This window comes from Lipophrys pholis (genome assembly GCF_963383615.2).
Source record: "Lipophrys pholis genome assembly, chromosome: 6".
Classification (NCBI taxonomy): Eukaryota; Metazoa; Chordata; class Actinopteri; order Blenniiformes; family Blenniidae; genus Lipophrys; species Lipophrys pholis.
The window spans coordinates 21,722,611-21,736,811 of NC_137629.1; the positions used below are offsets into that span (position 1 = coordinate 21,722,611).

Here is a 14,201-nt window from a genome sequence, read left to right on the forward strand (position 1 = left end):
AGTGTGAACTAGTGTTCAAGCAGCAGCCGGCCACTTACTCCACCGATGACTCTCGTGTTGCTTATCTAATTGGATTATTGTCTGGTAAAGCGGCAAAATGGGTGACGGCATTGTGGGAACGGGCATCACCCATATGTAGATCAAGCACTCGGTTGATGGAGGAGATGAGGCAGGTCTTCGATCATCCTCTCCAGGGCAAGGAAGCAGCTCGACGTCTGAGGTCTCTCTCCCAGCAATCACGGTCGGTTGCTGAATATGCTGTTGATTTTCGGATCTACGCAGCGGAGAGTGGCTGGAATGATCCATCGCTCCAAGGAGTGTTCCTTCAGGGGCTCTCCGACGAGGTTCATGATGAAGTGGCAGCCCGGGACGACACGACCAATTTGGAGGAGCTCATCTCCTTGGCGGTCCGGATAGATCGACTCTGGTACCGTCGCAAGAACCAGAGGAGCCGTCAGACCCCTCTTCGTCCTGGAACCCTGGTGGCCACCCCTGGTAACTCCATTCTCTCCCATCCAGCTCTTCCGGCCCCAGAGGGTCCCGGGGAACCGATGCAGCTCGGGAGAGCCCGCCTGTCTCCCGTCCAGAGAGAGATGCCATGGAGAAGTACATTCACGAGTCCCTCGCCGCGGGTCTGATCCGTCCCTCATCTTCACCCTTGGGAGCCGGGTTCTTTTTTGTGGCTAAAAAGGACGGTACATTACGGCCATGTATTGACTTCCGAGGTCTCAACAATATTACGGTGAAGAACAAGTACCCCCTGCTGCTCATGGACTCCGCCTTTCAGCCGCTCCATGGCGCCACAGTGTTCTCCAAGCTGGACCTCCGGAACGCTTATCACCTCATTCGGGTCCGTGAAGGTGATGAGTGGAAGACGGCGTTTAAAACTCCCCTCGGACACTTCGAGTACTTAGTGATGCCGTTTGGACTCACAAACGCACCCGCAGTGTTCCAGCACTTGGTCAACGACGTGTTGAGGGACATGCTGAACAGATTCATATTCGTTTACTTGGATGACATCTTGATCTTCTCTCGCAACCAGGAGGAGCATGTTCTACACGTTCGAGCAGTTCTACAGCGGCTTCTGGAGAACCGGCTGTTTGTGAAAGCAGAGAAGTGTGTCTTCCATGCGACCTCGGTGAGTTTCTTGGGGTACGTCATTGAACGGGGACAGGTGAAGGCGGACCCGGACAAGGTCCAAGCGGTGGTGGACTGGCCCAGACCGATGACCCGTAAACAGTTGCAGCGGTTCCTTGGGTTCGCCAACTTCTACCGGAGGTTCATCAAGAACTACAGCAAGGTCGCAACCCCCCTTACGCAAATCACATCCACCTCAACCTCTTTTCTGTGGACACCGGCGGCCGAACAGGCGTTTAATAAACTGAAACAACGGTTTACTCAGGCTCCAGTGCTGTGCCATCCTGACCCTCTCAGACAGTTTATTGTGGAGGTCGATGCCTCGGACTCTGGCGTGGGAGCAATATTATCCCAGCGTGCCGAGGATTCTAGAGTGCACCCCTGCGCCTTCTTTTCAAGACGCCTCACTCCTGCTGAACAGAATTATGACGTTGGTAACCGAGAGTTGTTGGCGGTGGTGCTGGCGTTGGAGGAGTGGAGGCACTGGTTGGAGGGTGCTTCCCAACCGTTCGTGGTCTGGACATACCATAAGAACCTCTCCTACCTTCAGACCGCGAAAAGGCTAAACTCTCGGCAGGCGCGCTGGGCGTTGTTTCTGGGACGGTTTAATTTTACTCTCACTTACAGGCCAGGATCCCGAAACACAAAGCCTGACGCCTTGTCCCGGCAAACCACCGTCAAGAAGACTGAGGTGGAGCCAGAGAAGATTCTCCCCTCCACCTGCATGGTCGCGTCCTCTTCCTGGGACATCGAGAGTCAGGTCAGACGGGCTCAACTCACCCAGCCCGATCCGGGTAACGGTCCGACTAACTCTCTCTTTGTCCCTGAGCCTATGAGGTCCAAGGTTCTTCAGTGGGGGCACTCTTCCAGGTTAACCTGCCATCCTGGTTTCTAACGAACCCTTTCCTTCCTGAGACAACGTTTCTGGTGGCCCTCCATGTCTCAGGACACCCGAACCTTTGTGGCTGCCTGCGCCGTCTGTGCCCGAAGCAAGGCATCCCACCAACCTCCTGCGGGGCTGCTCCGCCCATTACCCATCCCTAGCCGACCCTGGTCCCATATTGCCGTGGACTTTGTTACTGGTCTCCCCCCGTCCGACGGGAACACGGTAATAATGACTATTGTTGACCGCTTCTCCAAGTCTGTGCACTTTGTCCCTCTCCCGAAATTGCCCTCAGCTATGGAGACAGCGGATCGGATGGTCAGGGATGTGTACCGACTGCACGGGATCCCCCTCGATGTGGTGTCTGACCGTGGCCCACAGTTCACGTCCCAGGTATGGAAGGCTTTCTGTAAGGCTCTTGGAACATCTCCCAGTCTATCCTCAGGGTACCACCCTCAAACCAATGGTCAGACAGAGAGGACCAACCAGGACCTGGAGACTGCACTGCGGTGCATGACGGTTCGGCTTCCATCTTCCTGGAGCTCCCAGTTGCCTTGGGTGGAGTACGCCCACAATTCCCTCACCTGCTCAGCCACTGGTATGTCCCCGTTTATGGTGGCCCTGGGTTACCAACCCCCCCTGTTCCCCACCCAGGAGGAGGATGTTGCTGTGCCCTCAGTGCAGGCCCACCTTAGACGCTGCCGACGGGTTTAGAGGGAGGCTAGGGCCGCCTTGGTCATATCATCGGCCCGAAATAAAAGACTGGCTGACCGTCGGAGGGCTCCTGCCCCCTCATATCGCCCTGGACAGAAGGTATGGCTCTCCTCCCGTGACCTTCCACTCCAGGTGGAGTCTCGCAAGCTGGCGCCTCGATTCATCGGGCCGTTTGAGATTGAGGAGATCATCAATCCGGCGGTGGTGAAGCAGAAGTTGCCAGCATCCCTAAAGATCCATCCCTCATTCCATGTCTCTCTGGTGAAACCGGTTCACTCTAGCCCTCTTAGCCCCACCACAGAGCCCCCGCCACCCCCCCTGCTCATCGATAACCATCCTGCCTACACAGTGAACAAGATCTTGGACGTTCGTCGCCGGGGTCGGGGATTCCAGTTCCTGGTGGATTGGGAGGGTTATGGGCCTGAAGAGCGGTCGTGGGTGCCGAGGGGCCACATTCTGGATAGGAGTCTGTTGGTCGACTTCTACCAGGAGCATCCGGCGAAGCCTGGTAGGACGCCAGGAGGCGTCCGTTGAGGGGGGTTCATGTCACGTTTCGCAGTGTATACTGCTGTTTGTTTTTGTGTGGGCGTGTGTGCGTAGGTGGAGCGGACGGCGTAGGAGGCTCACCTGAAAGGGATGATTGAGGCCACTATATAGGAACCGGGTTTCCAGGCTCTCATCGCCAGATCGTCTCGTTTACCCCCGCGGTACTTTGACTCGGCCCCTCGAGCCTTTTTGTAAAACCAATTGTTTATCGTGTACTACGGTACTTGGAGTAATCTGTGTTACTACCCTCCTGTGCAGTCCCGGTGAGCGCCGCGCTGTCCAGCTCGGGAGATCGCTGTCCGGTGACGTCAACCTCCGCCTTCACGCCACTCTCCGAGGATTGTCCGCCCGCTGGAGAGATCGCCTAAATAAACTCTTTTCTAAAACTCAACTTCCTCGTCCTGTCGGCGCCTGAATCCTCCATACATGACACATTGGACACATTAGACAAACTATCACAGACACACACATTCAAATCATGATGCAATTTAGAGTCAGTTTACCTCCACGGCATGTTTGTGGACTGTGGGAGAAACCAGATACAAGTACATAAATCATGTACAGGGAGAACATGCAAACTCCACACATAAAAGTCCAAAGCCGAGACTCCGACCAAAGATATTCTTGTTGTGAGACATGAACTCAAACCAAAGTCCTGTTTTTTTATTGGTCTAAAATTCAAACAATGTCCTCCGTCTATTTGAAGTTTCAGTAGGACGCATATTATCAAGGGTAGCAAATGCTAAAATAAAGTCATTTCCCTGGCTCTTTGTTGGCCAGTGTTTGTCAGGGTCAGACTCAGAACTGCGATTACACTTCCTGTTCAGAAGCTAAGCAAACTGGCTGTGTGATCCCAGGTGGAGGGGCCTCAGTCTCTGGACCCTCATTGGTGCAGACAGGCTTGAAAGCGTTTTTGTGAATTCAAAATATAGACCATCCTTTCGGTTTAATGCACAGTTTAGAATTAAGCGTTATGATTGTATCAGTGTTTGTAAAACTGATGATGTATCATACGTTCTGCACATTGTATCACACTGTTAAAAAGATGCCCAGGAACAGAGTGGAACGCCAAGGGCAACACCGAAGCAAAGCAAACCCAAACCTGGGAAAGCGGCAGGTAAAGGGCCCCGAGCAGCGGCGGCCAAACCAAAGACCAAAGCTACTCCGTCGCGGGCACAGGCTGTCCTCACACAGGTTGCGTTATATCAAGCACACACTGGCATGTTAATACGGGAATGTTCGTGATTTGACAGAGGATTGTGTGGAACGCAGGTGCTGAACAAAGGTAAGTTTAAGAAGGTGGGGGAGACCATACGTGTGCAGACTGGAGACACTCTGGAGCTGAGGTGCAGGGGCAAACCTGTGCAGTGGGCCATCCCTCCTTACCTGGAGGAGGATGATGACGGCAGGCTTCGGTAAGCTACACTATCTATAAATCTTTTTTTGTGTAACATATTCTTTAAATGATATTGTTTTTCTTTCTTTCTTTTTTTTTTCCTGGCTCTGCAGGATTGTCCAACATGAGCGATATGGAGCTCTGACGTTGGTCAACACGACCGGTGCAGACACGGGAGAGTACGCCTGTTATCCAATGTATTGCGAAGATACCGACTGCAGGAAGGAGTACGACAAGGCTGTTAAAGTCTTTGTCTTTTTCCCAGGTATGAAGAACAAGCTTTATTAATGTTTATACAGTTTTTTTCCAACCGCATCACCTTGACAGATACGCTTTATCGTAATCTTATCAATAACTGTCATATCTCCTCGCTGCGCCGACCAGACCCACAAGAGCTATTTGTTCCCTCGTCTGAATATCACGAGGTGATTCAGTTGAGGAGAAACTGGCCGGCGGTCCTCCCCTGTCAGGTGACGTTGCCTGAGGCCGAGGTGACCCTGCACCGTGAGTTCCCCCCGGTGGAGGTGGCCGTGGACGGGACGGAGATCTCCTTCGATGTGAAGAAGGGCTTCACCATCCATCGACCGCGGCCTTATCATGCTGGGGCTTTGTACTGCGTCGCCAGCCTGGGAGCCCTGAGGCAGAGCTCCACCAAGTACATGCTCATTTATGTCAACTGTGAGTGACACGAAACAACGAGCACTAAGACAGGGCAAAGCAGACGCTTCAGATCTCTTTGCGTTCGTTTGATGCAGGATGTCCACGTTGTTTTAAAATTTGCTTTCAGTACATCTTCATATACGCTCGACAAAATTTAGCAACGCTTCAGAGTCTACAGGTTTTTTATTTCTATTATCAGTAAATATCAGCTTCATATACATAGATTTGGAAAACTGAGTGACAAAAAAGTAACTGACAACAGGTGTCTGTAATGTTTTGTTGATTTATTTGTCCTTTGTCTTTTCCACCAGACCCCATGTCACCTCCTGCTCCAGTGATCCAGGCTTCATCCAGCTCAGTGACTGTCGGGGACAACCTGCGTGTGAGCTGTACGGTGATGGGGGAGCACAACGTGGCTGTAGACTTCACCTGGGAATTTCCAGGGCAGCAGGTGAGAAGTCAGAGATGATTAACGCATTTTTAGACACCAGTTTACATCTGTCATGAAATCCTAACAGGTTGAAGTTTTTTTTTTTCCTGCTTTACAAGGATGGCATATTCACTTGAAGAGGTAGCCGCTGTAATGAATCCAGCTTTTTATTCTGTTACGTGTTCTTGCTTGAAGTTTATTGAAGCACAAGTTAAAACAGAAGAGGATCGAAAGCTTCAGTATCTTAAACCATTGCTATAAGGTCTCTAGTTTAGAGTTTTAAGACGACACCAAAGTGTCTCTGATCCCAAAACACGAGACACTTACCCATTTACAAAAAGACCTTAGCCCTGACCTTTCAGTCACACTGCTTTAACCTTGGATTTGTTACCCAGCTAACTATTAATCAACATACATTCAACCTATGGACCATATAGAGTGACTCCATGCTGTTTTGCTTTTTTTGTTTTTCTAAAGCAAAACCCTTAAAGGAATGTTGACCCGTGAGTAATTATTAACCCCTTATGCAAGCAGAAAGCCTGAGACCTTAGTGTAAACAGGGAGCTCTTCCCTGTGCTGCTTTTTGAACCGAGTCCCCGTGCTGCTTGCAGATTGGGAGGCCCCCGTACACGCAGGAGAGCGTCAGTCCCGCCAGCGGAGGAGCGGCTCAGCGGCACTCTCAGTCGGTCCTCCTGGTGGATGAGGTGAGAGACGTGGACCAGGGAACTTACACCTGCACCGCCCACAACCTCCAAGGAGCCAAATCAGTGTCCACCACCATTAAAGTCATGCCAAAGGCCAAAACAAAGAAGCCATGATGGAGATGCACGGCTGGATGACTTCACTGAGCGGAAATTAGAACCATTCATGGGAGAATTAATTAGGATCTCATCAGTCACACATGTACACCAAATATAACTTTTTTTTATTTTGCGGCTATGAGTGATGAACGAGCACTGCACCGTTGCAATAACACAATGGTTGTTTAGATGAATGAATGTACATTATTTAGTCTTGTATAATAAAACTTTTTATATTCACATCACTGCAGTCCTTTCCCTTTATTTAGAAATGTGGAAGAACTGGACTTCCTATGAATATTTCTAGCGATTTTCACATATGTGGACGATCAGGTTTTCAGTCAACCAGTAACAAATCCAAGTATTTTCATAAACAAACACATCAATAGATCGACGCGAAAACTAAACAAACCCTCAGCCTCACTCTCTTTACACAGATATGGCGATGGATTTCTAACATCATACCCTCGGGGTAAATTGCTCAGGAGCATTAAGATAGGAACCAAGGACCACAGTGCAAACAGGAAGGCAGCCTCCATCTCTCCCACCTCCTGTGAGCCTTTCCTCCAGATCACCCAGGGAACGAGCGTAATGAAATCACTTGTAGGTGTTCCTCAGAACTCCATCCTTGACCCTCTTATTTAACATCTCCATGCTCTCTCTGGCTCAGATAATGGACCATTATATCTTCTGTTCTAATTATGTAGATGACATACAGCTCTATAAAGTATATCATTGTCAGTCAAAGACCACAGCTCAAATAATAGATCAAATAATTAGTCTGAGAATGAGAATAGTGAGAAACAACTTTTTACAACTTAATCCTGAAAAAACAGAGGTCATTATTTTTGACCTCAAAAAAGAAAGGTTGAAGGTCAGCACTCATCTTGATGTCACTGAGGACGTCACATCAGGGTGTAAATATGGCCCCAACCCTGAAATTCAACACCCATATTAAGAAGAATAAATAAAAAATCCCCTCGCTATCATTGGAAAAAAAATACAAATTTGCAAGGATAAAAGGATTCCAAACAACATTCAGATAAACTTGTCCATTATTTTTTTTCTTAGTACGTTGGATCATTGTAACTGTGTGTTTACAGGTCTCCGTGAAAAAGGTGGAGCAAATTACAACTGAGCATCAATATCTACACTCTGCCTGTGTGTCAAAGGATCCTCTTAAAAATCTTATTTCTTCTCTATAAAGCTTTGAATGGGCTTCAATACATCTCAGATTCACTAGTAGAATGTGAAACATCCAGACCCTTGAGTTCCTCAGGAAGAGATTTACTAAGTTTTACCAGTTAGAAACAATTTTTCTTCTTCTTCATTTTGATGAAGTTACTTCACGTTACTCCAAGTTGATAACAATTTATTTCATTGTCCCTCTGACCTTTTCACTGCATCATTCAGAGAAAATGTAGTTATTAATAATTAACACGTTTTCAGACTGTGGAGGAAACACCCAGAAACTTCAAGAAAGAAAAACAGAAAAACTGAAAGTTGTCCCCAACCTGGAAGCAAACCTGGGTCTTCTAATGGTGGTCAAAAGGGAATCCATCCAATGCACTATTTTCACTTTTATTTAATAAAAGAAGAAGGAGAAACAAGTACGAACCACTCTTTTCAGTGTCATTACCTCCCAGCTGCCACAGCGCCGCCTAGCGGTGTGACTCTATACCACAGCAGCAGTTTAAGAAGAATACACTTGATTTACTGCAATACAACTCATTTCAGCAAAACGTTTCAGTTCTTTGTTGGCCAGTGTTTGTCAGGGTCAGACTCAGAACTGCGAGCACACTTCCTGTTCAGAAGCTAAGCAAACAGGCTGTGTGATCCCAGGTGGAGGGGCCTCAGTCTCTGGACCCTCATTGGTGCAGACAGGCTTGAAAGCCTCCATTGAGCCACTCTGGAGGAATTTGGGGTACTAATGCCAGTCTGAGGAGGAGGAGGAGGAGGAGGAGGAATTTTTGTGATTTTGGTAAACAGCTGAGTGCTCACTTTGCAACTCTTCTCTCCTCCACTTCTCTTTTCTCTCTCTTCTCTCATTTGACTTTTTTGCAGCGTCTACCGTGGGTCAAACTGTGTGAACTCGCAGCGCTTTGATAATCCACTCAATAATGCCTTTGGTGAGCTTGCCTGGATCAAGATGGACGTTGGTGATCGGCGCTCTTCTTGTATGCGCTCTAATCTTCGAGTTAGGTGAGCGGCTGTTTTCTCATTCTTTGCGTTTTTGTGAATTCAAAATATAGACCATCCTTTCGGTTTAATGCACAGTTTAGAATTAAGCGTTATGATTGTATCAGTGTTTGTAAAACTGACGATGTATCATACGTTCTGCACATTGTATCACACTGTTAAAAAGATGCCCAGGAACAGAGTGGAACGCCAAGGGCAACACCGAAGCAAAGCAAACCCAAATCTGGGAAAGCGGCAGGTAAAGGGCCCCGAGCAGCGGCGGCCAAACCAAAGACCAAAGCTACTCCGGCGCGGGCACAGGCTGTCCTCACACAGGTTGCGTTATATCAAGCACACACTGGCATGTTAATACGGGAATGTTCGTGATTTGACAGAGGATTGTGTGGAACGCAGGTGCTGAACAAAGGTAAGTTTAAGAAGGTGGGGGAGACCATACGTGTGCAGACTGGAGACACTCTGGAGCTGAGGTGCAGGGGCAAACCTGTGCAGTGGGCCATCCCTCCTTACCTGGAGGAGGATGATGACGGCAGGCTTCGGTAAGCTACACTATCTATAAATCTTTTTTTGTGTAACATATTCTTTAAATGATATTGTTTTTCTTTCTTTCTTTTTTTTTCCTGGCTCTGCAGGATTGTCCAACATGAGCGATATGGAGCTCTGACGTTGGTCAACACGACCGGTGCAGACACGGGAGAGTACGCCTGTTATCCAATGTATTGCGAAGATACCGACTGCAGGAAGGAGTACGACAAGGCTGTTAAAGTCTTTGTCTTTTTCCCAGGTATGAAGAACAAGCTTTATTAATGTTTATACAGTTTTTTTCCAACCGCATCACCTTGACAGATACGCTTTATCGTAATCTTATCAATAACTGTCATATCTCCTCGCTGCGCCGACCAGACCCACAAGAGCTATTTGTTCCCTCGTCTGAATACTACGAGGTGATTCAGTTGAGGACAAACTGGCCGACGGTCCTCCCCTGTCAGGTGACGTCGCCTGAGGCCGAGGTGACCCTGCACCGTGAGTTCCCCCCGGTGGAGGTGGCCGTGGACGGGACGGAGATCTCCTTCGATGTGAAGAAGGGCTTCACCATCCATCGACCGCGGCCTTATCATGCTGGGGCTTTGTACTGCGTCGCCAGCCTGGGAGCCCTGAGGCAGAGCTCCACCAAGTACATGCTCATTTATGTCAACTGTGAGTGACACGAAACAACGAGCACTAAGACAGGGCAAAGCAGACGCTTCAGATCTCTTTGCGTTCGTTTGATGCAGGATGTCCACGTTGTTTTAAAATTTGCTTTCAGTACATCTTCATATACGCTCGACAAAATTTAGCAACGCTTCAGAGTCTACAGGTTTTTTATTTCTATTATTGGTAAATATCAGCTTCATATACATAGATTTGGAAAACTGAGTGACAAAAAAGTAACTGACAACAGGTGTCTGTAATGTTTTGTTGATTTATTTGTCCTTTGTCTTTTCCACCAGACCCCATGTCACCTCCTGCTCCAGTGATCCAGGCTTCATCCAGCTCAGTGACTGTCGGGGACAACCTGCGTGTGAGCTGTACGGTGATGGGGGAGCACAACGTGGCTGTAGACTTCACCTGGGAATTTCCAGGGCAGCAGGTGAGAAGTCAGAGATGATCAACGCATTTTTAGACACCAGTTTACATCTGTCATGAAATCCTAACAGGTTGAAGGTTTTTTTTTTCCTGCTTTACAACGATGGCATATTCACTTGAAGAGGTAGCCGCTGTAATGAATCCAGCTTTTTATTCTGTTACGTGTTCTTGCTTGAAGTTTATTGAAGCACAAGTTAAGACAGAAGAGGATCGAAAGCTTCAGTATCTTAAACCATTGCTATAAGGTCTCTAGTTTAGAGTTTTAAGACGACACCAAAGTGTCTCTGATCCAAAAACACGAGACACTTACCCATTTACAAAAAGACCTTAGCCCTGACCTTTCAGTCACACTGCTTTAACCTTGGATTTGTTACCCAGCTAACTATTAATCAACATACATTCAACCTATGGACCATATAGAGTGACTCCGTGCTGTTTTGCTTTTTTTGTTTTTCTAAAGCAAAACCCTTAAAGGAATGTTGACCCGTGAGTAATTATTAACCCCTTATGTAAGCAGAAAGCCTGAGACCTTAGTGTAAACAGGGAGCTCTTCCCTGTGCTGCTTTTTGAACCGAGTCCCCGTGCTGCTTGCAGATTGGGAGGCCCCCGTACACGCAGGAGAGCGTCAGTCCCGCCAGCGGAGGAGCGGCTCAGCGGCACTCTCAGTCGGTCCTCCTGGTGGATGAGGTGAGAGACGTGGACCAGGGAACTTACACCTGCACCGCCCACAACCTCCAAGGAGCCAAATCAGTGTCCACCACCATTAAAGTCATGCCAAAGGCCAAAACAAAGAAGCCATGATGGAGATGCATGGCTGGATGACTTCACTGAGCGGAAATTAGAACCATTCATGGGAGAATTAATTAGGATCTCATCAGTCACACATGTACACCAAATATAACTTTTTTTTATTTTGCTGCTATGAGTGATGAACGAGCACTGCACCGTTGCATTAACAACACAATGGTTGTTTAGATGAATGAATGTACATTATTTAGTCTTGTATAATAAAACTTTTTATATTCACATCACTGCAGTCCTTTCCCTTTATTTAGAAATGTGGAAGAACTGGACTTCCTATGAATATTTCTAGCGATTTTCACATATGTGGACGATCAGGTTTTCAGTCAACCAGTAACAAATCCAAGTATTTTCATAAACAAACACATCAATAGATCGACGCGAAAACTAAACAAACCCTCAGCCTCACTCTCTTTACACAGATATGGCGATGGATTTCTAGCATGTTCACTCACCCATAGAGAAATGTTTTGCTTGAACATGTGAAATATTTTAATAGGATTGAAGATATATTTACTTAATAAAGTTGCAGACGCGTCCTCTTAGCTCTCTGCTCTCCACTCCGCACTTTGCTTTTGCTCTTCTTTTCTACTCTGTTTTGCTCCTCGTCCTTTTACCTGCTACATACCGCTACAAGAGAGCTTGTACAAGAAGTACTTCAGTTGACAGAAACATCCTTAGTGGAACTTATGAGAGGAAGAAAACTTTACTTCGGGTCACGGGACAGAAACTTACGAAACGCTCTATTTCAAGACAAGACCCGCCGGAGATTCTTCTGATTGGGAACTCCCTCGTTAAGCAAGTCGGACTGGGAAGGACTGAATACCTATCTCTGTGGCTGACACAGCAGTGCAGAAGCCGTCAGTGATGTTACCCACTGTTTTGTCTACACATCCCAGCAATATGAACAGACTTTCTCTCACCTTTCAGCATGGCTGACTTCAACTTGCATCTCCAGTGTGATAAAGTTCATTAACAACTTCAGCATCTTTTGGAACAGTAATGACTGCTTCAAAATGGATTGGGTTCATCCAAACATCCCTGGACACAGGCTATTTGGCGCCAACGTACATCATACCCTCGGGGTAAATTGCTCAGGAGCATTAAGATAGGAACCAAGGACCACAGTGCAAACAGGAAGGCAGCCTCCATCTCTCCCCCCTCCTGTGAGCCTTTCCTCCAGATCACCCAGGGAACGAGCGTAATGAAATCACTTGTAGGTGTTCCTCAGAACTCCATCCTTGACCCTCTTATTTAACATCTCCATGCTCTCTCTGGCTCAGATAATGGACCATTACATCTTCTATTCTAATTATGTAGATGACACACAGCTCTATAAAGTATATCATTGTCAGTCAAAGACCACAGCTCAAATAATAGATCAAATAATTAGTCTGAGAATGAGAATAGTGAGAAACAACTTTTTAAAACTTAATCCTGAAAAAACAGAGGTCATTATTTTTGACTTCAAAAAAGAAAGGTTGAAGGTCAGCACTCATCTTGATGTCACTGAGGACGTCACATCAGGGTGTAAATATGGCCCCAACCCTGAAATTCAACACCCATATTAAGAAGAATAAATAAAAAATCACCTCGCTATCATTGGAAAAAAAATACAAATTTGCAAGGATAAAAGGATTCCAAACAACATTCAGATAAACTTGTCCATTATTTTTTTTCTTAGTAGGTTGGATCATTGTAACTGTGTGTTTACAGGTCTCTGTGAAAAAGGTGGAGCAAATTACAACTGAGCATCAATATCTACACTCTGCCTGTGTGTCAAAGGATCCTCTTAAAAATCTTATTTCTTCTCTATAAAGCTTTGAATGGGCTTCAATACATCTCAGATTCACTAGTAGAATGTGAAACATCCAGACCCTTGAGTTCCTCAGGAAGAGATTTACTAAGTTTTACCAGTTAGAAACAATTTTTCTTCTTCTTCATTTTGATGAAGTTACTTCACGTTACTCCAAGTTGATAACAATTTATTTCATTGTCCCTCTGACCTTTTCACTGCATCATTCAGAGAAAATGTAGTTATTAATAATTAACACGTTTTCAGACTGTGGAGGAAACACCCAGAAACTTCAAGAAAGAAAAACAGAAAAACTGAAAGTTGTCCCCAACCTGGAAGCAAACCTGGGTCTTCTAATGGTGGTCAAAAGGGAATCCATCCAATGCACCATTTTCACTTTTATTTAATAAAAGAAGAAGGAGAAACAAGTACGAACCACTCTTTTCAGTGTCATTACCTCCCAGCTGCCACAGCGCCGCCTAGCGGTGTGACTCTATACCACAGCAGCAGTTTAAGAAGAATACACTTGATTTACTGCAATACAACTCATTTCAGCAAAACGTTTCAGTGACGATATGATGGATTTCTCCCTTTACAGTTAAGATTATTAGAACAGTATTTATCTTCCAATTTAACTTTGTTTGTTTTAATCCTTTATCAAGCACTCATGACAAAAAGGAAGTTATTGAACATTCCCCTGATAAGCGACGTTCTCAAGTAACTGTAAAGATAGTTAATATGACACCCAGCTCAGCCATAAACTGCCTATAGGTGACCTTCAATCGCAAAGCCAACAGTCGGTGTGGGTCAAAATGTCATGGCAGGTTATTTTAATCACTGAGAAGGGTCATCAGTTACCCAAGGTTGAAAAAATTGTGACACACCAGTCAGCACATCAGCACTAAAATTACACAGACAAAATTCAAGTCAGCAATAAAACATGTTGTAAACAGCAATCAGCACTGTGACACTACTACAACTGTTGGACTGTCACGGCCTGAGGAAACATGCACACCAACTCAGACGCTCGCTTCGTGATTGACCCCTCCTCATTGGCTATGTGAACCTGAATCTAACTGTTAAAGATATTTATGATGGACGCCATTTATAGCAGATGCATGAAGCTTACATAAAAAAGTATTTGTACTTCATGACTGTATCATTAGAAGACGTTCTGCTTCTTTTAAGCTCGACTGATGAACATTCAGTCACAGTCA

The 14,201-nt window shown here is 46.4% G+C and overlaps 1 protein-coding gene across 2 annotated transcripts; it reads left to right on the forward strand.

Annotated features, from left to right (window-relative positions):
- Nucleotides 1-8,314: 8,314 nt before the first annotated feature.
- LOC308111424 (platelet-derived growth factor receptor-like protein) lies at nt 8,315-11,754 on the forward strand. Of its 2 annotated transcripts, XM_080466319.1 has the most exons (8): nt 8,315-8,490; nt 8,631-8,768; nt 8,932-9,080; nt 9,159-9,301; nt 9,395-9,546; nt 9,666-9,959; nt 10,253-10,392; nt 10,983-11,753. In XM_080466319.1, the coding sequence occupies exons 2-8, from the start codon at nt 8,687-8,689 to the stop codon at nt 11,187-11,189; spliced, it is 1,167 nt and encodes a 388-aa protein (XP_080322445.1). In that variant the 5' UTR covers nt 8,315-8,490; nt 8,631-8,686; the 3' UTR covers nt 11,190-11,753. The 2 variants fall into 2 exon arrangements, with proteins under 2 accessions (XP_080322445.1, XP_080322444.1); XM_080466318.1 differs by having other exon boundaries at nt 8,481-8,768; nt 10,983-11,754.
- The last annotated feature ends 2,447 nt before the right edge of the window (nt 11,755-14,201 follow it).